We start from the raw sequence: 26628 nt of genomic DNA, 5'->3' as shown, positions 1-26628 counted from the left end.
ATTTTATGTTGTTTGGATTGCCAAATTATATAAAGGTAAACAACTGGGAAAAAACAAAAACAATAAGTGTTTAGCATTTTTTTCCCCTCCACTCATAAAAGGTACTTTTTAAAAAAGTACTCTGTTTTGTGTACAGTGAAACAAACATAAAAAGGATGGACTCAATGGTCCACTTTGTGGGGAAAACAGTCTGGAGATACTTTACCTCCCTTCTAAGCCTTTGGTGTCCATCAGAACTGTATTTCCATAGTTGTAAAATTGACCGTAAGTAAAAGTCTATTTAATCATCTGTGTATTTCCAGTTTGCCTACATAGGTAAAACCCCTTAGAACAGCACCTGGCACATAGATAATATACAGCAAATGTTAGCAATAACATTAGAACGGCTTAGATAGCATCCATATACTGCCATGACAAAGAAGGAACATCAAAGCGGATGACTGTCTAACCAGGAAAGTAAATAGGGATTTTGATCAAGTCTGAAATTGAGCATTCATGAAGTTTCTGGACCCCATCTTTAGGAATCCTGCAACCCACTCTTTCAACTTGTCTTGAAACATAATTCAGAAAGTATTTTTTTAACAAACAGAACAATCCTTTATTTCAAATTTCCCTTGAACTGCTCTAACCTATTTAGGGTTTGAGGAGATATAAAAATGCCCAACTTAATCACTGTTTGAATGTATTTTACAAAAATGCAGTTGAGACAACCATGCTGTGCTCAATTTAAAAGCAAGCCAAAATAGAGCTCAAAGGATTGAATAGCAAGGAATTAACATAGGTTTATAATAGATATTAATATTAACTGACAACCCAGGCTATATGACTGGTAAAATCTTTTCAGTCTTTAATCTTATAAAAATCATTTGGTCATCAAACAAAGGAATTAATTGTTTTTTTTTTCCGAGTACCAAAATATTTGGTAAACATACCAAAAAAAGTTTTTCTTTATGAACATATCTTAATACACTCAATAAACTATTCCACATGAAAATACAGAAAAATAAAATTTTAAACAAAATACAAATTCTAATGCAGAAGAAAAATGGTGAGTGGGAGAAATAGAAAAGTTACCAATTTAAACATAAGCCTTATTGCCACTAGCCAAATCTTTAATATGAGGTCTGTGGGTACGAAAATGCCAACATAATCATATTCAAATGTAATGAGTTCAAATGTAAATGAGTTGTAGCTTCAGGTTTCCAATCACTTGTTTAATGAAGCAATAACATGATACACTGAAACTGCTTCCGCTTCACGAGAACCTTGTTATAAAGGATAGAGCTAGGAATATTACAACGTACTTGCCCTTTGGTGTAGTAAAATGAGCGAAACTTTTTAGTTTACTTAATTAGAGAGTCTTACTATCAAAAATAGATACTCTAACTTAAAAAAAACAACAACAACTTTCTTTGGAAATATTTGATGACATTTCTGAGAAGAGCCCGTAAAAGCTCTCTAAAGAATAATACTTTCAAGACGTAGATATAAAATTCTCAGAGAATCGTCCATTAAAAACACAACTTTCTTCCAGTTTCTGTTCTTGTCACAACAAAACAAAACAAAACAAAACAAAACAGGTTATCTTTACACAGTCTCTGTAGCTCCAAGGAATTCCATTTCCACGGCAGCTTTTGGCTTTTGGGCCAAGCCACGCTTCTTTTGGAACTCTGCTGCGATTTCCTCAAAGGATTTTCCTTTGGTTTCTGGGACTTTGAAAAATGTAAACAAAGTGAAGGCCAGGATCACTCCAGCAAAGAGGAAAAACACGTAAGGGCCACAGAACTTCTGCATAGAGAACAAATAGAATTCCAATTAGCGGCTGCTCTCCTCCATCTCTGTTCAGCAAGTTTGCACAATATTAGGCTGCTTACCGCAATGTACTGGAAACACAGAGCGATGATGAAATTGCAGGCCCAGTTGCTGAATGCAGCTATTGCTAAAGCAGCAGTCCGTGGCCCTTGGCTGAAGAACTCTGCCACCATGAACCAGGGGATGGGACCAGGCCCAATCTCAAAGAAACTGACAAAGAGGAAGATGGCTACCATGCTCACATAACTCATCCAAGCCAATTTATTCTGAGGGGAAAAAAAAACAAAACAAAAGCAAAAGTGGAGTTGGGATCATTGGCTGCTGCTTCCCTTAGCTAAGCAGGCTCTCACTGAGTTCCGAGGTGACATAGCTCTCTTCCAGAAGTATTTATGTGCAAATAATTATAAATTATCCTGGTTTGAGACAAGTTTATTGTAGTCTGAGTCATGCTTAAGTCTTTTGAACTTTGATATAGGAAATCCTCTGGATTAGGATTTTATAGGACTCTCAGTCACTCTGAGCATACCAAGATTGCTAGACAGGATGCATTACCCTCCGTGAAGTAGTGGACGAGGGTGCTGGTTGGAGAGAATCTGGTGCTTGTGCTAGGTCACACAGGTAGCCCAGTGGCAGAGCGAGTGTTAGAACCTGAAACAGGCTGACCCCAGAAACTATGCTCTGACCATTTTGCAACACTGCCTCCGTTGGTAACAAGTGTGATTTACTTGTGACTTTTAAGTCTTTAAACCCAAAAAGCAAACCCCCTTTCTCTTTACATTTCTCCTTTGTATTATATGCTGTTCCTCTAGCTTTATTTCATAAGTCAATCTCAAATATTTCGACATAAGAAGCACTTTAACCTGGAGCACAGAAGTGCTATCACATATAACCAAAAATCTCAGTGCAAAACTACACTTACCAGTAGTACAAGTCCCAAGGACATGAAGATGGCACACACAAACATCCCACTCATTCCTATGAGAAACAGAGAGCGTCGCCCTGCCTTCTCCACAAGGAATACCTAGGAAAGTTTTAAAATGTTACTGACTTAAATAGTTTTTACTGCCAAAGAGTCACTTTAATTCATACAGCTGGAAGGAGGCAGTTCTATAATCCCATTTTACAGTTGTGGAACTGAGTGGGGAAGTGACTTTTGCCTCAGGTGGCTGAACTTGGTCTTGGTGAGCAGAGGTAATCATAGATACCTGCTTCATTTAATCATATTGATTTGAACAGGCCATTCTGGAGAACGAGCCACAACCTTACCATCACTCTGCAGTTATCACCTGAGTACAATATTAAGAGGCTGTATATCTCAGATCTCTTCCAGTAGGTTTGTTGAACATTTAAAATGGCTCTACATTAAAAAAGGACATTAATTTATCTTTTGGTAATTATCCTGTTGTAAGTACAAGGTTTCATGAACTGCAGACACCTGTAATAGTATAACTGTTGGGTTGTCAGCCATTCTCATCCAACGTTCTCACTGCCAGTAAAGTCAAATTATGACCACTCATCTGGCAACTTACAGAATTTGATCACTTTACCAAATAGATCTGCATTTTTCTGGTGCGCCTAAATATATTTGGTGCTGGAAGTGAATTATCCATTTGAAAAGATAAGACTTTAAAGCAAAAACTTTAAATGCTTTCTTATCCTAACTCAGGAGATATATCATTGATACCTTTGGGTCTGTGGACCTTTGTGTTAATGGTTAACATTTACCAATTAGTCAAGACCAATGTTTGTTAAATAGACTCTTCCTGCTTGATCCTTAGAATACTGCCAAGGTTGGTGAATCACATCTAAATATTATCTGTCATAATTTCTCACTTCAATGAGTAAATTGGCTTGGCTCATATAGATCTATTAGTAAATCAATAGCAATCCAGTACCCTTGAGCTATGGCTCTGAAGATATCTAAGAAACATTTGTGTTCACCTATAGTGAAAGCCCCTTTCACTTCAGAGGTGTTTCACATTTGAGTTTCAAATCACTTCAGGATGATGAGCAAAGAGCCCACGCTTAGTGTTGAGAAGGTAGTCAGAAAAACAAGTCTTGTCCAAGTTCATACCATTTCTCTATTTAATTAGACTCTGTAAATATGACTTTCAAAATTGGCTTGATGACACCATGTCAAGCTGTCAAGAAGATAGAAACATTTCTTCAGGAATGAGGGCTTTTACTATGTTTCTTCTGTTTCTGAACAATTATTATTAATAGGATAATAAATTCTAAACTCACTCCTTAAGGATGGAGACGTCTGCCTGACCAGAACCCTTGTCTTTGCTCAAGACCATGTGTGTCATGCAGATTCTGGATGTCTCCTTAGAGTTTAGTAGCTACTGCTTCTCCTCTCAACCCTCTGTGTCCCCGTTCCTTCCACATTTCTTCCTGTTTTGTTTTCTCTCAGGTTTATAGGCCCTCTTCTACTGGCCCACTAGTGTGGAAGAAAATATGGACTGTGGAAACATAATTCATCATGGAAATCAGAAAGTCTTTCTTTTCCCAAATATTCAGGAAAAAATTGATTATGTCCCTTCCAAGTTGGTGAAATATTAATATCTTATCAATGCATATTCCTATTTGCATAACTTTATGTGAAAGGATACACAGAATTCAATTTAGGGGAGAGAAATGGGGTGACTGAAGGACTATACTTTTTGTACTTTTTGAGCCTTAAAACAACTTTTCAAAAATAAGTATAATTAAAAATTTTAAATGTTGTATGTAGTCCTGGAGGGTTAATTAGATGATTAGAGATGATTTTTAAAGTGTCACTTATCTGCTTAAAAACTTTCACAGAATAAAGGGATAAACTCTAAAAGTCATATTCAAAATAATCAAGAAACTCAAAACTCTAGCTGGGTTGGTGGGGAGGGGGGTAGTAGTTTCTTTTTAAGGCATTTACAGTTTGGGTTACCCAATTTTGACAACCTGATGCCTTACATGGCAAATCCTGTTACATATAAAATGTTTTAGGCATGATCTCTATATTAGGAAAATATGTTGACGTAGGATTTGTAAAAAATATGCCTCAGGAGATGAAAGAATATGAGTAGCCTTTGGATTACATCCCAGTAACAGGCCTTCATTGATTTCAAGTGGCCTTTTGGCTTGAACAGGCATTATCTCTAAAGGCATGTCTACAGAATGGCTGGTGCTCCCTTGTTATCTGTTCTCCCTCCTCTTTCCAAGGTCCAGCACTGTTTAGTGTAGTCTGGACAAATCTACTTTTTGATCTAGGTAGCCAGCCTGTAATTTATTGACCACCCTAAGGTAATAGTTAAAAGTCCATGTGCAGAGCAGAAAAACAAGTGACTAGAGTATAGTGAATATAACATGGTGACCAGCATTGAAAGGCACAAGCTTTTTGAATATCCTGCATTCAAATATGAAAATAAACCCAATTATCCTCATTTTAGAATGAATGACATGAGTTGGGAAGTTTTAGGGTTTTTGTTGTTGTTGTTGTTGTTTGTTTACTTTAATTCTTAGAGTGTTTATGTTAAATATTATTGTCAAGATGCTTATTCCTTATATAAGGAATAGTCTTTTGAGAAGACTACATGACCTTTCTCCCTTGTCAGAAAAAAAATAACATTTCAAAATAACAACATTTCAAGTTATATCACTTCTACTCCATCTCTTATAATATCACATACACTTTTTTTTGTATCACCAGAAGTTATATCCTCGTGAGCTATCTGGAAGCTCTGCCAATTAGCTCAATATCATAAGAATTTGCTGAGTCTGTTTAACTCTGTTATAGGCATAGATATCTGTTACAGAAGACCTTTTTTAAAAAAAGTATTTTTGCCAAGACATTAGGATAAAAAAAGAATTTCAACCATGGAAGGAGAGGAACCTAGGTAGAAGACCCAATATTGATAGAAATGACAACTGTCACCTGATCCCAACAGATTCAAGTACAGAGCAAAGGAGAAGGAATCCAGGTATTTACACAAAGAAGTCTTCTTTGCCCCAAGTGAGTTATTAATCTACAAATGTGTGACTACATGGCATCCCAGCAAATGGAGACAGCCAGTGATCCACCTGTTCAGCTCTGCTTACTGATTTATTATACACCCAATATATGTAAACAATAAATCACTAGTTGCTTTTAGCTCACAATGTACCCTCTTCTCCCACTTCTGAACTGAGGAACAAGCAGCATATTTATCCAGAGTATTAACTCACAGACACAGCAGTGAAAATCGTGTTGATGGCACCAACTCCAATGGTTGCATAAACAGGTTGGCTGATTCCAGCTGTCTGGAAAATGCTGGTTGAATAGTAAAAGATCTGTAAAGTAATAGCAATTTAGCCTTAATAAAGAATTCTAGCACTGATAGCTTGAAAGGAAGAAATATTTTAGGTTGTTTATTTTTAGTTGTTTCTATTGAACCATGATCCCTAGAACACCCTAAAGATTTTATCTCTCCTCTCCTTACAGCCAATGAGAAACCACTATCAATCTTTAGTATTTAAAACTTCTGATTGCTTAAAATTCTCCTTAAATTCAGCTGAAAACTCTGAATCTGCATTATCCTGACATACACTTTTTTTAATTTTTAAGTTTTTTTAAGTTATAAAGTATATACAAAAAAGTACACCCAATGTAAGTATACAGATTAATTTTCACAAACTGAACACATCTATGTAACCAGCGCACAGACCAAGAGTAATTTATTACCAGTCCTCCAGAAGCCCCCAGAACATCCCCCTATTTTTCCAAGGAAACTCTTCAACTTCTAATATCATGATAAATTTTACCTACTTCTGTACTTACTATAAATGGAACCACACAAAGTGAATTATTTGGTATTGGGCTTCAACATTATCTTTGTGAGAACCATCTATATAGTTGTGTGTAGTTGTACACTGTTCATTATCGTTGGTTAGTTTTTTTGGTATTAATATACCACTATTTATTACCCAATCTACTACTGATGGATATTTAGCTAGTTGTCATTTGGGTGAATATGAACGGTGCTGTTATGAACATTTTAGTACAATCCTTTTGGTGAAATACGTACACATTTACATCTAGGAATACAATTACTAGACTATAGTGCATGCCTATGCTCAGCTTTAATAGATACTGGCAAATGATTTTCCAGAAAAGTTGTATCAATTGACACTCTTACCAGTGTGCATAGGAATTCTGGTTGCTATTGTTTTCAACCCAAAATTTTTCACAAATCTCAGTGAACGTGGAGAAATCTTCAAAATCTCTCTAATAGTGTTTATTAATAATTAGGTTTTTACATCTTTTGTAGGCCTTTCTGTCTGTCATCTTTCATTCTTTCTCCACTTAACACATCCTGTTCCTGGCACCTCTTCTTGTACAGATAGGGCTAATGGAGAAGGACTGTGCAGATTATGCTCACTGAGGAGTATCTTACAGCACATTGCACACTATCCCACATTTTTAGCCTGCCCAATAGCCTCAGTTCAACATTTCCTGGATGCCTGTAAGTCAGGCACTGGGACAGTAGCTAAAGCAGGGAGGTTCAGAAAGATTAAATATTGTTCCTTTGGATATACAGGCTGAACTAATTTGGTCTCCAAATGCTGAAGTTCTGTAAAATGTTAGATTGAAATGAACATCTAGGACCCCTTAAAGGAGGACAGAGATGACAAAAGAGTAGTATTCAGTGTGTTGAGTGAGGTTCAGGTCTCCTTTTGCTTCAACTGATGCAAATTACTTTCTTTACCTCTCCCAAGACTCTGCCCATCCACAAGCCACCCCCTTGTGGATCTGTGATTGCCTCATTATAGAGGAAGCCCAAAGCACATTTTTAACAGCAGTAAAAGGGGGTAAGTGATTTTTTTAAATCTAGTTTTTTTAGCAAATGCTTACTTTTCTTCTTTTATTAGCTAATTGTTGCCAATACAACAATTTTAGTCTGTGTAATACAATGATTTCAGTTCAAAACGTAAAAGCTAGCTAGTTTAATATTCAGTATGTTTTCCAGTCATGTCTGTACTATCCTCAGTCACCAGTTTCATGCCAGTTCACACTACTATTTATTTTGTTTGCTGTCTCCTCAAATAGAGTGAAAGTTTCTTGCATGGCAGAAAACTTTTGTGCACCTAGCTATTTGGTTCTATCTATCTATCTATCTATCTATCTATCTATCTATCATCTATCTATCTATCTATCAATCAATCAATCATCTATTTATTTAAAGTAGGCTTCACATCCAGTGCAGAGCCCAATGTAGGGTCTGAACCCACAGTCTCAAGATCAAGATTAACAGTCCCATGATGCTCAATCAACTAAGCCACCTAGGTGCCCCTGGTATTATTGGGTTAAACAGATGTTGGAGGTGGAGGGTTGGTGGGAGGAGGATGCCTGGGTGGCTCTGTGGATTAAGCATCTGCCTTCTGCTCAGGTCATGATCCCAGAGTTCTGGGATTGAACCCCACGTGGGGTGTCTGCTCAACAAGGAGCCTGCTTGTCCCTCTCCCTGCCCCCACTCATGCTCTCTCTCTCTTTTAAATAAATAAAATCTTTAAAAAAAACAATAAAAATACATAGATAAAGGGAACCATGAACTCATTTTGCCTAGGCTATCAGAAATCCTAAATTTGCTACTCAACTCCAGAAGGCCCTTGTAATTTAGGGCGTTTTAAAAATATAATTATTCTCTTTTTCCCTCTTTTGTGTTAATTATGATTTTTGCCTTCCATCTAAATAGATACACAGTACCACTGATTATTGACATTTCAAAAAACTCCAAGCCAATTTTAGGAAGTGGATGAGGCAAAACAAAGAAAATTAATGCTTACTCAATATCTGTTTATTATAGTAAAATGTGATGTCAACATTTTAAAATGCCTTTTTGTTATTTAAATTCATACCCTTTCTTTCTCTATTTTAATTCACTTTGCTTTTAAATTAGAGAGTATTCTTAAACTTACCCCATTGATTCCAGAAAATTGCTGAGCCAAGTGCAGCATCAGTGACACTAGAATAGGCTGTCTGTAGCTGGAATTGGTGAAGAGTTGAATTATGGAGACTACTTGTTCACTTGATGCTTCTTCCTTTTCTTTTCTCATCTCAGTGATGTCTTTGGTAATATCAGCATCTCCTCTGAGTCTTTTCAAGCCTGTCCCCCAAAATGATCAGGTTGGCACAACTCAGGTCAAAACAGAAGTAAGTTATAGTTCCACATAGCCCTTTCTATTATGCTTTACAGCATAAGTGCTGACATTCCTTTTTGTTAAGTTAAATCCTGTTTTTAAATTTAAAAAAAATTTGGTTTTATCTAATGACCAAACAAATCCCTGATCTTTATTATCATAGAAGCATAATGCAAGTAAAAATCTTTTAGAAGCCTCTGGTTGAGTCCAGTACCCTGCACGTGGGTTTCCCATTTGGGCTCCACATGTTTAAGGGTTTGAAATGGCATTCATGAATCATATTGAAGTGGTCTTTCACATTCTTTTTACATGTAGTCATTGACTTCATCTGGAAAACCCTCATACCAGCTTAACCAGTAAACATTCATGTACACTGCTTTTCATTGGCTAATAGTTCCAAAACACGAGGAAGAAAAAAAAACAGACTTACTTTTCTTTGCTCTGACTTCTTCATCCAACTTAATGTAAAGGTATCTGGGGCTTTCTGGACAGAAGAGGAGCAGCAAAGACTGGATGATGGCTGGCACACCAGACAAACCAAGTAGGATATGCCACCGTTCATGATTGCCCAGGATAAAGTTGAGGCCAACAATCTGAAAAGGCAGGGAGGAACCATGGCAACTGCACAACACTTTGGGTCTGCCTTCTGTAACCATTTGTTGAAAAAAGTACATTGGTTATTTAATAGTAATCCCTGATAACTTTGATTCAAGTATGTCCAAAGCAGAAACTATTAGTAGCATGTCTTACCTTAACTAAGTTTGAGACTGTTTTATGAAACGTTCACTTAGGTTTGTTTCCATTAACTTATGTGGGCCATTTAGGATGGGAAACAACTAAATTTTTAAGAACACATTTGACATCTAAAGCAACACCAAAAATCATGTGTAACTTTGGACCTTAAAAAATTTCTTCTTAGATTACCTAGAAGTTAAATAAAATGGGATCACATAGAACAATTATTGTAATAAAAACCAGCTTTGTCATCCTTAATGCAGGGGTTTACCCTCTGATAATCTTAAGCTAGGGATTCTAGGTCTCTGAGTCCATGGGATAGAAGGGAAGCATAGAGCCAGCTGAACAAAAAACTGCTATGGTAATCATATATACGCTAATTTTCTAGGTAAGATGCTCAAACAAAGGAAACCCAAGCAGTCAAAAATGTGAAATTTTCTATTGTTTGAAATCTGCACAGAATAATTTAATTCTAGACTAGCTCCAGAAGTTCAAGACCTGGCATGTTGGGTCATCTCTAGTGCCAACCCTACCACATATCCAAGGGGAGAAGTGAGGAATGGAGTACTAATAATTTAGCTTTGAGCTAAAGAGCCTAAGTTTGTATAGCATCCCCACTCCCAAGAGTGGAACTAGTTTTTTTCTCTCTATGTTGGTCTACCATGAGAGTGGACTGTCAAGGAGGGAAAAGTTGGATAAAGCAGAGGATGGGTGAAGTAGGGGATAGGAGGTTTTACCTGACTAATAAGAATGCCTGTGACAATGGCCAGCTGATGAAGGGTACCAAGAGCACCTCTGAGTGTGGTTGGAGCAATTTCACCAATGTACATTGGAACCAAGCCTGAAATTAGTCCTGCATAAAACATGAACATAAATGTGAAAGTGCAGCTAGGACTATCTCAATAACAATAACTTGGTTTAAGTATAATCAATATCTTAACTGAAAGTCCCTTTCTGAGTCTGTTGGAAGGAAGACCCCTTGTCCCCAGTCATAGACAAGTTTATGCAAAGAATATTTGTTGATAAGACTTGAATGAGGTTGTAGTTGGATATAGGAATAGAAAGAAATGATTAGTCATGGATTTACCAATCACTCATAGCGTTGCCTTATTTAGTGAAAACGATGTTAAAATTGATTTTACATCATAATGCCTTAAATTGTCTTCAGAAAAAAGACTAAAGAATGCTTTAATAATATTCTTAATCTAAACTCATGGTATCAAAGGAAATTAGAACATACCTAAGCCAATCTCTTTACTTGATAGAGATGAGTAACAGTTTATCCAAGGTCACAGAGCTTTAACACCAGAACTGCAAGCCCTGAGTCTCCACAATGCGGAAGTACCTCAAGATCACTGTTTGAGTGGTGAGGGAAGTACGGACAGGTGGAAGAGGTTAAGGAATTCAAGGGCTCTTCCCCCAATTACTCCCACCAGAGCATTATCTTCCAATAACGGGCTTTGGAAAAGATTCTGGTGCTTAAAGGAATAAAAAAAAAAAAGAAAAGAGAAGAGAAGAGAAGAGAAGAAAAAAAAAGAAAAGAGAAGAGAAAAGAAAAGAAAAAAGAAAAGAAAAGAAAAGAAAAGAAAAGAAAAGAAAAGAAAAGAAAAGAAAAGAAAAGAAAAGAACTAGGCAATCCAGCCTTCTATAGCTTTCTTAAATACAGATGTAATCAGTCAGGTTGGAAATGGTGGAGCATCCAGCCGTTTACTGAGTGCATAAAAAGGTCAGACGTTATCAATAAGCAAGGCTGAAAGTAATGTTTAGCATTTCCTTAAGAATTTAAAAATAAGACTTGTCAGAGTCTTCCTCTTAGAGAGTTTCTCTACAAAAATGGAAATGTATGGTTTTTGTGTAAAGAATGAATCTGGGAACCGTTTCAGTATTTTTTAATGCTTTAAATTATTCTTAATATCTCACGTGAACAGTTGCATGATTGATATGGCATCTGAATTTTGGCTGACATTTACATATAACTCTAATGCGTGGTCTGTTGATCTTAAATAAGAAAAAGCCTATTTATTTGGCCCTATTCCAAGCTATACTCTCTCTGTAATGCTTCCTATTGTCTCTCCAGAACATAATAATGCAGATAAATTCACAGGTCTGAGTTCACATAATTTTAAAGTCAAAAAGTATTTCCTATAATTTTTAGCAGTTTTAATGCTCAGAGCAGGATGAGGCATCATTTTAAAAGATAGGTGGGAGTACAAATTACTTGGCAATGCTAGTGATAGGTTGCTCCATATCATTTTATAGCATTTCTTTTCAATTTTCCCAAAAATATTTATGATTTTTTTTCATAATGTATTTTTAAAAAATGGAGAGAGAAGAAGGAAAAATCATGATGATTTGGACCTCCTTGATAGTGTTATTATTTGCATTTCACAAAAGATCCACTTAATATATCTAAGGCCAGACAGAAATGGTGCCAGAATTAATTCATTCTGAATTTAAATCTCTCCATATGTGGGTTGACTCTTCACCTTGATAAAACTACTCTAACTTTCAGCTACTTGTATTATCATTGAAAGTAATGAAAAGAGACTTTTAATTAAGTTATTAACTTGTGGGTAATTTAGACTTTTGTTTCAAGGGATCACTGAAGACACATGGAGCTATATAAGTCTTTTCTCTTTGCAAGTAAAAGCTATAAACATTTGATAGGTCGTTTTGTGCTCTTGCACCTCCTCCCCCAGCCCCAGTGAATATTAGTGCTTTGATTTACAACTTTATGATTTGGGACAATGGATTAAAACCTTGGCTCCAAACCATCAGAATCAGGGATTCATTGGCATTGAGAAGCTAAAGATTTGGCTATTTTAGAGATTAAGTGATCCTCCCTTTGTTCAGACCTCTGCTGATTAAATTTGCTTCTGAAAGTTTGAAACTTCCAAAAGTTTGAAAAGCTGTTTCAAGAACTAGTGATTCCAGATATTCAGATATGAGGTTTTCAAGGGGAGCATCCTTCTTCCATTATGAACTCCCCTATCAGCTGTTCCTGCCTAACTACCTCTACCTGTGGTCACAGCCACTGTAACGCTTCAGGCACATCTGAATCCAGTTGTTAAGGGAATGTGGTCTGAGAGATGGGCTTGGGTGTCAAGGTCTTTCTAGGAAGGAGAGACAGAGACTCAAGTGGCCAAGTAAGCCGTAAGAGCTGAGTCGGGGGTTCTGGGCGTAGCAATGTGCCACTGTCTACTGTACAACAGGAGCAATAACAGCAGCTAGCTTTTCTTGGCAGCTTAGTACAGGCAGATTTTTTTTTTTTTTAATTAACTTTTATTGGTGTTTAATTTACCAACATACAGAAAAACACCCAGTGCTCATCCCGTCAAGTGTCCACCTCAGTGCCCGTCACCCATTCCCCTCCAACACCCGCCCTCCTCCCCTTCCACCACCCCTAGTTCGTTTCCCCGAGTTAGGAGTCTTTATGTTGTACAGGCAGATTCTATGCTGAATATTTCACATGTATTCTCATAAGTGCCCTACATGGTGGATATTATCTCCTTCATTTAACAGATAAGGAAACTATGAGTTAAATAATTTATCTGAGATTATACCACTAGAAATTTCCATGAGCAAGAAGAAGCTTTGCAACTCCCACTTACTGGTCCCAAACCTCCCTGACTCAGAACTTCAACTTTATGCTATTGCCTTTCACTTTGTGATGCCATCTCTGGCTCAAAAACTTCCCTATGTGTTACCTTATCTGCCTTTAGAATAATTTTCAGACAAGTAAGTGTGTGTGTGTGTGTACATGCACATGCATGACTTACCACAGTAGAGTCCTGATAAGCTTCTTCCTGAAATTATAAGAATGTGAGATGGTCCCAGTTTTGAAAACCCCATCAGGAGAGCTCCAGCTAATGAGAGAATGTTGGCTACCAACATGGCTTTGACTCTGAAATTTTAAAAAGCAAGGATTACAAATTCAGCATCAAAACTTGATAAAATTATTTGCTTTGAGAGTATGCTATTTACCTAAGAGCAGTTATTGTAATTTTGCTGAAAAAGTTAGTTGGGGAAATTTAAACCATGATTGCTAGTTTATCGGTGGACTAAAGCATTAACAATAATGTTTATAATGAGAAAATCTGATTTTCATGCATATGATGTCCACATTTTAATAGAGGTGATTCAATTGTGGCAATGACTAGTTTGATTTAAGATAACACTTCTCAAATTTTTCAGTTACCTAATTAAGTTTTCTACAAATTGATTTTTTTAAGTAACAACTGTGTGGTGATAACTACATTCAACACTGTAATTCTAACCTATTACATCCTCTTTCTTTCCCCTCTTTCTTCCTTCCTCCCTCTTCCTTTCCTTTCCTTCCCTTCTCTTCCCTTAACCTTTCCTTCCATTCCCTTCCATTCCCTTCCCTCTCCTCTCCTGCCCTGCCTTTCCCTCCCTTCCCTTTTTCTTCTTTCTTTCTTTCTTTCTTTCTTTCTTTCTTTCTTTCTTTCTTCTTTCTTTCTTTATGGTGCAGGTTTTTAGTTGACATAGATGATGTAAGGAACTTTCGAAGTTAAATTTGTTTCGATAAGAATTATTTGGAACTAAATTAAAAGATACTTTTACTTTAGCCTTATCACAGAGAATTATAATTACTTATATTTTAACATTGTATGTAATGATATTTTTAGAACCTATGAATTAATGTTAACCAATGTAAAATATGTAATAAAGCTGACAATAGCAACAAAAACATTATTTTCAAAATTAACCATATGAAAATTAACAATATTTATGATGTCTGATACTTTTCTTCCTATTAAATGGGAAGGTGGGGCACAAAAACCTTCAGAGTTCAATAAAGTTCAACAGATGATAAGGCAGCCAATAAAAGAATCTGAATGGACAGGTGTGGAAATATTGTGCCACAAAGAGATGTAAGCATCCTGTCATGTTCTGTGTTGAATAGGTGAGCTTTTCTTAAGCAACTTTCTTTAATACCAGACTTTTTTTTTTTTTCTGGAGAGTAAAACTATGTGGCCTTATACTGCAATGATTGCCCAACAAGTGTGTGATAGGCTTAGTAATATCCCCTAAGAGTTCACATCCTAATCTCTCAGACTCTGGGAATGTATTTCCTTATATGGTAAAAGAGATTTTGCAGATGTGATTAAATTAAGGATATTGAGATAAATAGATTATCTCAGATTATCCTGGTGGGCCCACTGATGGAATCACAACTATCCTTATAAGAGAGTGGCAGAGGAGAAGATTATGTAATGGCAGAAGTAAGATTGGAATAATGTGCTTTGAAGATTGAATAAGGGGCCACAAGCCAAGCAATATAGGTGACCCCTGGAAGGGGGAAAAGGTCAAGGAAATGAGTTCTTCCCCCAGAAGCTCCAGAAGGAACTAGCCCTGCTGACACCTTGGCTTTAAAACCAAGTGAAGCTGAATTTGAGCCTCTGACCTCCAAAACTGTAAGAAAATAAACTTGTGTTGTTTTCACCACTGTTTACGGTAACTCATAAGAGCAGTAATAGAAAGCCAACATATGAAAAATGTCAACTACTCAAAGGGAGGGGAAACAGTGATTTAGAGCTGGCCTGTTTCAGAGCTGCAGAGCAGAAAAAGACAGGGCTATTTCTCTGTGAAGTGCCCTTTCTCTACATAAGGACGGAGGGCAAACAAATTTAAAGTTTTACCTTGAGAAATTGTTATTAGCTGGCTAGTAGTATATATTCTGTTAGGAAGTATATTCTGTTAGGGAGAAAAACTCTTAAAAGAGATAGCCTGAAAGTATATTTGATGCCAAATTGCTCTAAAGTCCGTCTTCCTTACCATCAATGGATGCTAGAGCACTTTGCACTACTTAAAGGATTTTTAACTTCTGCTTAGGCAATAGCCAAGAATAACCCGAAAATACATGGAATTATTGAATCAGGGAGAAAGAAATATATTTCTAAGTATATTTCTTTAAATTTTGCTCCAAATACTCCTGTTAGCATAGGTTTTAACACTGTCATCATCGTCTTCATCATCGTTGTCATCAAAGTAAGGCTATATTCAGTACCTGCTTACTCTGTGCTAGGCATTGTGATAAGTCCTCTATCTGTGCTCTCGTAATTTTCACAATAATGCCACGAGTTAGGTATTTTTTTTTTCCCTCAGTGTAGATGGATGGGGAAACATGTTAGAGAACTTAAGTAACTCACTCATTTTCACACAGCTAATAAGTGACAAGCTAGAGTTTGATCTGTGTGAAAACAAAGGTTAATGCTTGGTTTTAGTGAGTTCTGTTTTTTTTATACAAAAGAAAGAACCCATTCAAAGGAAGGCTATGTATACCTTCCTACACTTAACAGTAGTGTGGATTGCACAGACCATGGTCTCCTCCACTATATCATTATAATTAAATTTTAAGTGTACAGCTTCTGGAAAAAGTGACCCTGAGAAGCCAAATCTATAAAACAGTGGCCACAGACATTTATTGCCTATTACACAATTAAAAGGAAAGACTTTTTTTTAAAGCAGTAATGGAAAAATACATTTTTATTTACTTATTTTTAGCAGAGCACTGACTTAGTAAGGAAAATCATGTAATTTCTCAGTGAATCTTCCTAGTAAAATTGTTTTATAGGAGGCTGAACTCTTTTGTCGTAAATTTTGACGTTAAAATTATCAGTTTTGTGGCTGTTAATCATAGAGAATCATTTTTCTCCTGAGACTTGGAAGAAGCTTCACTTTTAGTTTACCGTAAGTCACTTGATACATGATAATTTGACATTGATTTGGAGTATGACCATTGTTGATGATACATTCTAAGACTTGAGAGGGTATGCATCCTGTTTCCATCATGAGGACATGAATTAAATGTTTGAGTACATTACTGGACCTGCCAAAAATTTCATTTCTAAATGAGATGAGAGCAAGGGCTGGCTGGTTCTTTCTTTCTTTCTTTCTTTCTTTCTTTCTTTCTTTCTTTCTTTCTTTCTTTCTTAGCTCTATGCCCAACTTGGGACTTGAGCTCATGATCCTGAGATCAAGAGTCAGGCTCTACCAACTAAGCCAGTAGGGATGTGAAAAAGTATAAAATATCAATAGCTGCCAAAAGAATTGGTTTGCTCATATTTTAAATTTTAACTTTGCTTAATTTTGTTTATTTTAGAAATAGTTAATATAGAAAAATTTTCAATGACTGCTTAAACCAGTTTGGTTCAAATTAAAATGATTTTTAAATTTTTTAAACAATTAAAGTCAGTTTATGAACCCTGAAATTTGCAGATTCTGATTTTAAGTTCAGCTAAATACCAGTAAATTGGTAAAAACGTGAGAAACTGACTATTTTATGGTATTATTGGTATTCATTATTTAAGAAAACTTCTTGTAGTCTTATTATATAAAATCTCCAGTGCTAGAGGAGGAAATTATCAGAATTTTAGTAACAATAGAGATAAAATTATAACTTAAAATAGGAATTTTAAAAACGAAATGAATTATAATCCAGAATTATTAAAATAGTTATTTATATCACTTACATCTTAAAAGGTTTTTGCATTTTCTAAATTTTCCATACTTGCATATTTATTCTTATCATCAGGGAAAAGATAATAAAATGTGGCCTCAAAACAGAAAATGAATATAAAAAAACAAACATTTGATTTTCTGATTTTATTTCCTCTCTATGTGTGACTATGGAATCTCAATTTAGTATGTCACATGACTAAGTGAATGAAATTTAAGTGTAAAAGAGTTTCAGTGATTTTTTTTTCAGTGACATTTTTAATCCAAGACACCTGATTAAAATCAGAGTAAAGAAGTGGAAACACTATTTGCTTCGTTTCTAGTTGGGGCTTTGAGATAGCAGTAGCAACAGGTAGAAACCCATGCCAAGTATATGGGACAAATGGGAGTTGGGGATATTGACTGACCTTAGGACTTGACTGATCCAAATGACAAATTCGAACTTGAAAATGAAAAACTGGATGTCCGAGAAATGAGAAATGGAGTGATTTGGTGAAGCAAACAATGGATTCCCTGGTTAAAAATTTTACTCTTGGCTCTGCCATTGAGTTCCTAAATTAACCATTTGTATAGTGGCTTCTTAATATGTTCTTTTTTTTTTTTTAAGATTTAATTTATTTATTTGAGGTAGGGGGAGCATGAGCAGAGGGAGGTGAAGGAGAGTATCTCCCAACAGACTCCCAAATGAGTGTGGAGCCTGACTTGGGCTGGATCTCAGGACCCTGAGATCATGACCTGAGACAAACTCCAAAGTCAGACACACAACCGACTAAGCCACCCAGGTGCCTTGATATGTTTTAAAACTAACAAATTCAGAGAATCAAATCATTTCTGTGGAAATACACACAAAACTCATTTTTGCTATAAATGCTTCCATGATTAAGCAAACTAGGGCAACGGCTTTCTACATTATTTGTCCTAAAACCAACCTAATTCATAGAATCATGAATTGAGAAGCAACTCTAGAACTATTCCACAAAAATAAAGATGATTTCTTTCTAAACAAAGTCTTAGAAACCCCCAATACTAAAGTTTATGCTTTATGCATGTTTATGCTTATTTATGAAACTTGCTTACCTTCCAATCCGATCCCCTAGCCATCCACCAAAGAATGACGCAATCATTCCACCAATTGCAAAGCTAGACACAGACAAGGACCAGAGCATGGTGACAAGGTTCGAAGATGCTGTAGTCTCTTCCTCTGCCAAAGGGGTTGGTATTGAATCCATTAGGCATGGGGTTGTGGGCAGTTCCTTTGTACTGTTGATAGTATAGTTGTTGATAGCTTTTCGGTCATCCAGTGGAATACCCAAAACGTATGCATAATGGGATATTATTATCTGAAGAAATAAAATAAAGAAAAGTAGCTCCAACAGTTCAAGTAATCTATACGCTTTTTGTTTATTTTTCCTTTGGAATGTTTGTCAGGTGTTTAAAAGGGTCATCCCGATTATGTGTATTATATACATACAATCACGGATAGATTTACTTATAGTTGACTGTATCCTGTAAAACAGAGGTTGCAAATTCCAGTGCACACAGGAACTAGGCAGGAACAAATAAGTGAAGGAGAGCCTTGATAACCAAAGGACTGAAGTACTATCTCTATTATTGAGAATATAATAGCAAGTGGGCAAGATTATAGCACTGGAAAGCATTTGTCCCACCTAAAGAAGGAAGCTGCAAATGTGACACTAGTGTTCCATAACCTGTAAGTTTTAAAAAGAAGCCAGAAACCTGGGTTTTATGTAAAATTCTTCAAGTTTTAAATGCAGGAAGCTATTAAAATTGAAAATATTCTGCAGGCTAAAAAGATAACACTTTTCACACCAGTGTTACCTGTGCACAGCGGGGTTTAAATAGATTGATGCAACTATTCTAATAGAAGCATAAAAATGACTATAAGAAAAAAAGATTGGGAAAGATGAAGCCAACAATAAAGTTAGTATACAAAATCTAAACACTAGGTGCTATTTCCTTGCTAGAAATATGCTATAAATTTAACAATAAACTTCCTAGCAGCCAGCGCAAAGAGAGGAAACCAATCATGTTGATGAATTTGATGAATTTCAAAGATAAAAATAGCTGAGTTGCCCCTGAGAAGGGATTAAGACCTGAAGGACTTTTCCCTTCTGTGTCCTCATAGATTTCTGTATGTAATAGAATGAACAGCATTCGAAACTAAATTTCATCAAGCCATAGTTTATGATGTGTTTCAATAGAGGCAAAGATCCTACCAATGTGTAATTGAGTAAAGGCACAGCCTTTGGGCTTCCTTTCTTGTCCTTCCTCTCAGGGCTGATTGGGTCACTCTTCAGTGGCCTGGGAGGACCTCTGACAAGGGCCTGGCATGAGCTGCTCTAGGCTGCCAGTCATGGACAAAGCCCTATGTGATGAAATCTGCTCAGTGAGGGACAGAATTGATATCCTCTTATGATAAAAGAACTTTTACCAAGACAGTTGCCTCATTAGTAGACCATTCTACATGGATAATAATGCATAGAAAAAAAGGCTGGAAGATAATATTCAAAATGTTCTCAGCTGTTTGCTCTATGTGGTAGAGTAAGTATAGGTGATTTGTTGTGAATACTTTCTGTAACAGGTATGTGTAGTTTTTATAATCATAAAAAAGTATAATTTTAAAATCATAAAAAAGTATACATTTTAAAATTTATAAATTTAAAATACCCTAAAATAATGCCACATGTCATTCCACTAACAAATGACGCTGGATGACTATTCTTTAATGGTGTTTAAGTGGCTTGTTAAACACAGAAAGAGGGGCTTTAGAATGGGCACCAAGCCTGATGCCAGTGGGGATCCATGTTTTAAAGTCTCGCTCTAGGACTTGGATTGAAGGAGGGGGAACTTTAATTTTCCCTCTCCTTCCCTGGAGAGGATGACTTAAGTAGGAAATGAAAAGGTCTTACACAAAAAGAGGCTCTTCTGATTCCAAATTATGCTGATGTTGAACCAAATTTTAAGAAGGCTGCTAAGTTGGCACGTGTTGTCATCACTCACAGAAAAAAGCTGTGGCCCCCAGCATTGTTATCTAAATCTTTCAATCTCATGATAATATGGCACATACAACCAAAGCATATCTTCTGGCCCAAGGAGCAACACTTTTCAGGTGACAGACTAGAGCCAGTACACAATTTTTTTTTTTTTTTTGGAGTCCAACATTGTAAGGGAAACAGATGAAATATGATGTATTCATAGAAAGCACCCAACAAATGCTTGTGCCTTTAATCTTATGCCTCTTCTCCCCCACCGCCCCACCAGCTTCTCTCCTCTTTCTCTCTTTACTCACCAAACACTTCATTGAACTCCTTCTTTATGCCAATCATTGTGCTTGACATTGGTTACAGGAGGAAGAAAAAGACGTCGATCCTTCCCTAAATGCCTCAATTAGAGCAAAGGGAATGAAGTCCTGGTTCCCCCACTTACAGGCTGTGGGAGTGAAGAAAAATGACATCCCTCTCCTATTTATTCATTGGATACCAGAGTAGGGATGCACAAAATAAATGAGGCAAATGATAGGAATTATTCAAGATCTTTAAAAACCCCCATCTGAAAAAAATTAAAAAAATAAAAAAATAAAAATAAAAAAAAAATAAAAATAAAAACCCCCATCTGGATAGTTATCATGGTGAAAATCCAAATTTTGTTGGACTTTTTGACTATGATTTAGCAGTTTTATATTATCTTTTTTTAAAAGATTTTATTAAAAAAATAAAAGATTTTATTTATTCATGAGAGACAGAGAGAGAGAGAGAGAGAAGTAGAGACACAGGCAGAGGGATAAGCAGGCTCCATGCAGGGAGCTGGCCTGGGACTCCATCCTGGGACTCCAGGATCATACCCTGGGCCAAAGGCAGTGCTAAACCACGGAGCCACCCAAGCTGCCCAGTTTTATATTATCTTATTTTGAATTATCTAGGAGAGATAGAATTAGGGGGGAGGGGAATGGGGCCTTTTTAGTGTTAGGTCTCCTAAAGTTTATCATCTGGCCTCGAATGGAGCATAATAAGGTTTCTGGAGGTTAGACTGGGACAATATATGTTAAAGCACCCAATGCACAGTGAGTTGGTGCCCAGTGAAAGTTTGTGCATAAAATGAATCATATCCTTTTATTCCTCTCGCTTATTTCCCAGCATTTTTATTCTTCTTTTTTTTTTTTTTTACTCACATATGGCTCAGAGCTCTAAATACACTCTTAAGTTTTTTAAAACAACATCTGTAGGCACGTGGTATTCTGGCTTGAGTTTTCAGTGAGCTCAGCGAACAGCAGAGTCAGAGATCAAGAATTGTTTATTACCTTTTCTTTCTTTGTGAGGGTTATTGAGTAGTCAAGGCCAAGTTATCAGCTTTGAAGCCATGCACACAGTGCCTGACAGAACACTGGGATTACCCCATGTTCCCCACGTGGGTACACTTTATCTCTGTGTATGAGGAACACAGATCGTTCAGTCACTGACAGAAATCGCCAAAAAGAGATTTGAATTGTATGTGTTTCACTTGCCTCTTGAGGTGCATTGATCACGCCAATGTCATATCCAAACTGGAAGGAGCTGAGTGTAGCGGTGAAGACAGTGAGAACCAAGGTCCCGGTGATCTGTGGGTAATGAAACACAGGGCTGGGAAACACTAGGCAGTTTCAGTTACCTACCCTCCTGGCAGTCTGTAGCTTGGACTTCTGACAGGCTCCACAGGCTGGTTCTTGCTCCTTGCTACTTATACACAGTGTGCCCTATGCTCCCAGCAGAGGTCTTTCATTCGGGAATGCAAGAGCCATCCGTCAAGTCCTCTACATTGCTAAAGCTGAGAAAAGTTTGGGACAATTTCTTCTGAGACAGGAAGGAACCAAACCTCCTTTTCCATATATATATATATAGAAAAAATATATATATTTTATAAAAATATATTTATATTTTATTTATAAATTTATATTTATTTATAAATATATTTTATATAAAATAAAAATATGTTTTATAAAATATATATATATTTAAGATTCAAAATCAAGATTGAGGACTAGAATTGCTGCTGACCAAAGGACACTGCCATGATAAAAACAGCCAATTTATATCATTGGGAGAAGCCAAAAAGGCACTAGTAACAGAGATAGGGAGGTCTGGGCATTGCTACGGTACAAAACCACCTCAAAACTCATACAAGAGGCATCACTCAGGCTTTATCATGACCGCATCAATATCCAGGTAAGGATAATCTTCAAGATTTGTAACTAATTGAACCTAGAATTATGGACTGAAAGATGTTATTTTCTTTCCAACTCCATGTAGCTACAAAACTCAGTGTAGAGAGGGACAGAGTATTCACTCCCTTCAACTCATAAATACATGTCTAACCTTCTTAGAGAAATCCCATCATACATGTAGATTCATATATCAGGATATTTGATTCAGCACTGTGTGTGTGTGTGTGTGTGTGTGTGTGTGTGTGTGTGAGAGAGAGAGAGAGAGAGAGAGATAACAAGATAGCAAAAATTGTAGAAAGAACCAAAATGTCATTCAATGGGAAATGGCCAGATAGGTTCAAAAACACCATGATACATACAACATGCCATGCTGCAGTTAAAAAGGGTAATGTGATCATTATGTACTAACTTATTGTTAAGTGACAAAGGAAGGTGTGTAATCTCATTAAGTTTTTGGAGGCTTAAACCTGAGTATTCCATGATTTGTGCATGTTATATGTAAGTCACATAATATTTTCTTGAAGAACAAATAACAAAAGGATGACCATTGAGGAATGTGCTACTAGAGAAGGGAAACAAAACAGTATTTTTTTCTTTAATTTTTATTATCAGACATTTTATAAGGAAATCATTTCATGTATAATATATAATTTAAATGTTTAAATAAATTGCATGGGATATTGTAGAAACTTCATTGAACAAATGAATGAGTCATATCAACATGGATTCCAGCTCCCATTTGATATTTAGGGAGTATTATGACCCAAACCACTTTTCCTATAGGATCTTCAGATTTTCTCTAAGCAGCAGGATGATTGTAAATCTCTACTCCATCATGAATAGTTTATTAGCTAAATCTCCTCGTTCCTTAATAAAGTTAGAGGTCAGAAATCTCAGTGTCATCATCAATGAAGTATTATCACAGAACCAGCCTGAGAGCCCTTGAGTTATAGAATGTAGAGGTTCTAAAACTATACCCCCATTGGAGAGCTTGTTACTGGTGTAGCTTCCTGGTGTACTCTTGGGTTGGGATGTCTGTGATGAGAATTGGAATCTGTAGGCTTGTACTCTCTTTCCACTAGTTCAGAATGAATTTCAGGTGGCACCTCTGTAGGCTTTTCTTCCCAGCACCTTTCTTCTCTGAAAGGACTTAAAACTATCCCCAAAGGTATGATAATATATTATCTTGAAAGAAGCATATATATCCTATATCCATATATATCCTGAGGGAAGCATACATATATATAAAATATACATTATATTTAGATATAAATCATATATGCCTATATATAATACAATAATTACACATAAATTCAAAGTATATTAACTGTAACTGTGTATGCACATACACACACACAATATGCTACAATGTGTATGGGATTACCAGAGATTTTGAATTATCCTTTAATATGTAACTAGATACCTAATACCTAGTGTCTCAGGCAACCAAACTAAAATGAGTTCCATTTACTTGGTTGATAGTTTCTCCTCAAATCCTTTTTCCTCTTCAGCTGTTTCCAAGGACAGGGAATTTTATCCTTTCATTTTATTTGTAGGAAGTAACCATCATCAGCAGTGAGGGGGCCAGGGGCCACCTTGACAAGGCTTCCACCCACTTCCCTGAAAGTCTCCATCACTACAATCTAGACAATCTGATAATGGGCGCAATGCAAACACAACTTCAAGGCCTAATACTGAATATTTCTGCCTACTGCATGCCTATTCATCGATATAGGTGATTATCTCTTTTAACTATATTGGTTTTCTCTTGCAGCTATAACAACACGTATTTGTTATTTTACAGTTCTTATAGGTCAGAAGTCTGGTATGAGTCTCACTAAACTAAAATTAAGATGTTGGCAGGCTGTGTTCCTTTTTTTGGAGGCTGTCGGGGAAAATTTGGGTTGTTGGTAGAATTCTGTTCCTCATGGCTGTAGGACCAGGATCTGTGTTTTTGTGCTGGCTGTAAAGCGAGGGCCATTTCCAGCTCTAGAGGCCTCCACAGTCATTGGTTAGTTGTGCCCTTCCTCTATCTTCATAGCCAGAAATGGGTAAGGTCCCCATGTTGCATTTCACTGATCCTGACTACAGCTGGTGGAAAAGTTCTTCCCTTTGAAGAATTTATGAGATTAGATTTGGCCTATCTGGATAATGATAGATAATCCAGGTAAATCTTCCTATCTCAAGGTCCACAACCTTAATGACATTTGTAAAGTCCTTTTTACCATTTAAGGTAACATTTATACATTCTGGAGACTGGGTAATGGACACTTCTCATGACAGCACCATCAGTGTCCCTATTTTATAGATAGCTAGACTAGTTTAAGGTCTCACAGCCAGTAACTTGTACAATAATGATTTAGACTGAGATTCTATGCTTTTAACTAATTAGTTATTTTGTAGTTCTCATCGGTCAGAAATATTCAAAAGTCAAGCACATCTAAAAGTCTAGGATCATAATCTTCCTAAATAAAAAAAATCTGAGGGTGCACATGTTCACAGAATTTGCCAAGTGTCATGCTGAAGCCAAATCACCAATACCCACCAGTTTCAAGTGCATTTTCCTACTACCCACCAGACAAATCCCCTCCTTCCTCATCTACCCACAAAAAACTTTTATGAGGTTTCTGTACAAAACTACAAAAGAGCAAAAGCTACTCAACTGCTCATCTGTAGCTCAGTTGAAGAAGAACCTCATGGCCTTCCCACCACCAAGCCCAGGGCCATGATGTACTCACCAAGTTTCATCCCTGCATCTCCTTTTCTTCCTGTAGCAGAATGTCCAAGCACTTGGTGTCTTAGTGACTGCCCTTCCCACTCCATCCCTGGGCTTCTGCTCTCTGCTGGCTCTGTCCTCCTGCCCCCACCAGACAATCATATAGTTCCTTTCTTCTTATTTTAACAATCCAACTAGTCACCATGCCAATGGTGAGCAGGGGTGCTATGGAAATGGAAGTTAGGGATGAAGGTGGTGGCCGCAGCAGATCTGGTTCCCCATAATCTCCATCGGCCCTCCCCGGCCACTCCAAATACACACTCTAAGTCACAATAGCGTTAACTGCTCCTGTATTACTTGATAAAAATGAAATTTTAATTTTCAAAGATTGAAGTTCTCTGGAGCTCCCATTCCTTTACTTTCTAATCAAATTGTTCTAAGTCATTACTATAGAAATTCTGAGGCTGCCCCTAAGACCAATTTCTCATAGGAATAACGGAAAAAGGAACTGTAAAGGAAACAAAGTTTTTAAACGTTTAGAAATCTTCAAGTGTCTTTTAAGTCCTTGTCCCCTGGTTTTCCTGGCTGCTTGTTCGGAATTGGCTTTGGTCTTACCATACAGGGGAGGGAGGTGGCTGCAGTTTCCCCACTTTAACTTCCTAAAATAGAAATCTCATCTAGTTGGTCATGTAAGGAACAATGTTATCAATTTTAAGAAAGTTACTTGAATTCCCTACTAAAGTGATAATTCCAAATATAGAAGTCTCTGGAGCTGCTTGATTGCATTTCTTCCTTTTTTTTTTCTTTTCTTTTTTTTTTCTTTTCCTCCCTCTCTCTTTCCCTTCTTTCCTTCTTCTTTCCCTATTTTTCTCTTTCTTTCTTTCTTTCTTTCTTCTTTCTTTCTTTCCTTCTTCACTCTCTCTCTTTCTTTTTTTTTTTTTCTGCTTTATCTTCAGGTTTAATTTACCTCTCTGAACTTTGCCTTAAACTGGCTCTTTGCTTTCCATCTTTACTTTTTCTGTTGTGAAATGACAATAGATAACATTTGTAGTCAATCTTTTATGCGTGTTGATATTAGGCTTGGTCAAAAAAGTTTTGTTTATGAGAGGGAAAATTACTGAAGACTGCTAAGCCTGAATGAATTAGCCCATCAATCCTACCCATTAATCTAATGTCCAAGAGGTTGACTCAAGGATAGGTATATAGGAGCTAATAAGAACAGTGAGAACTTAGGAACTTACCTAGTGCAGGCTCTGGGTTCTAAATGGTTCACCTGTTCTTTCAACAACTCTGTAGGTAGTAATTATTATTTTCATGTCACATATGGAAAAACCAACACACAGAGGGTAAGGAACTTGTCCAAAGGCTACATACCTACAGAGTGGCTGAAGGTCTTCAAGCTTTGTCTTTTACCTCTTCATAGGCTACAAGATATTAAGCCTGACTCTTAGAAGGACTACTTTCACTCAGAGCTTAATAATTTTAAGTTAGAGAAACTAGGTTCTACATCCAA

At 36.6% G+C, this 26628-nt stretch overlaps 1 protein-coding gene across 3 annotated transcripts in view; it reads right to left on the bottom strand.

Moving 5' to 3' along the window:
- Positions 1–573: 573 nt before the first annotated feature.
- SLC2A2 (solute carrier family 2 member 2) overlaps positions 574–26628 on the bottom strand; it is a 28698-nt gene continuing 2643 nt past the window's right edge. The window contains exons 2-12 of one of the 3 annotated variants that reach the window (XM_041731644.1): positions 25138–25340; positions 21851–22002; positions 18259–18521; positions 13479–13603; positions 10437–10552; positions 9395–9557; positions 8743–8930; positions 6013–6117; positions 2732–2833; positions 1875–2078; positions 574–1788 (exon numbers count right to left, since the gene is read on the bottom strand). In XM_041731644.1, the coding sequence (XP_041587578.1) occupies positions 1588–1788; positions 1875–2078; positions 2732–2833; positions 6013–6117; positions 8743–8930; positions 9395–9557; positions 10437–10552; positions 13479–13603; positions 18259–18410 (1356 nt within the window). In that variant the 5' untranslated portion in view covers positions 18411–18521; positions 21851–22002; positions 25138–25340 and the 3' untranslated portion in view covers positions 574–1587. Of the gene's footprint in view, positions 1789–1874; positions 2079–2731; positions 2834–6012; positions 6118–8742; positions 8931–9394; positions 9558–10436; positions 10553–13478; positions 13604–18258; positions 18522–21703; positions 21797–21850; positions 22003–25137; positions 25341–26628 lie in introns of all 3 variants that reach the window. The other 2 variants (XM_041731643.1, XM_041731642.1) reach the window with 2 other exon arrangements.

This window comes from Vulpes lagopus, chromosome 17 (assembly GCF_018345385.1).
Source record: "Vulpes lagopus strain Blue_001 chromosome 17, ASM1834538v1, whole genome shotgun sequence".
NCBI lineage: Eukaryota > Metazoa > Chordata > Mammalia > Carnivora > Canidae > Vulpes > Vulpes lagopus.
The sequence above is the reverse complement of the archived record's forward strand: the minus strand, read 5'-3'. Positions and strand labels throughout refer to the sequence as shown.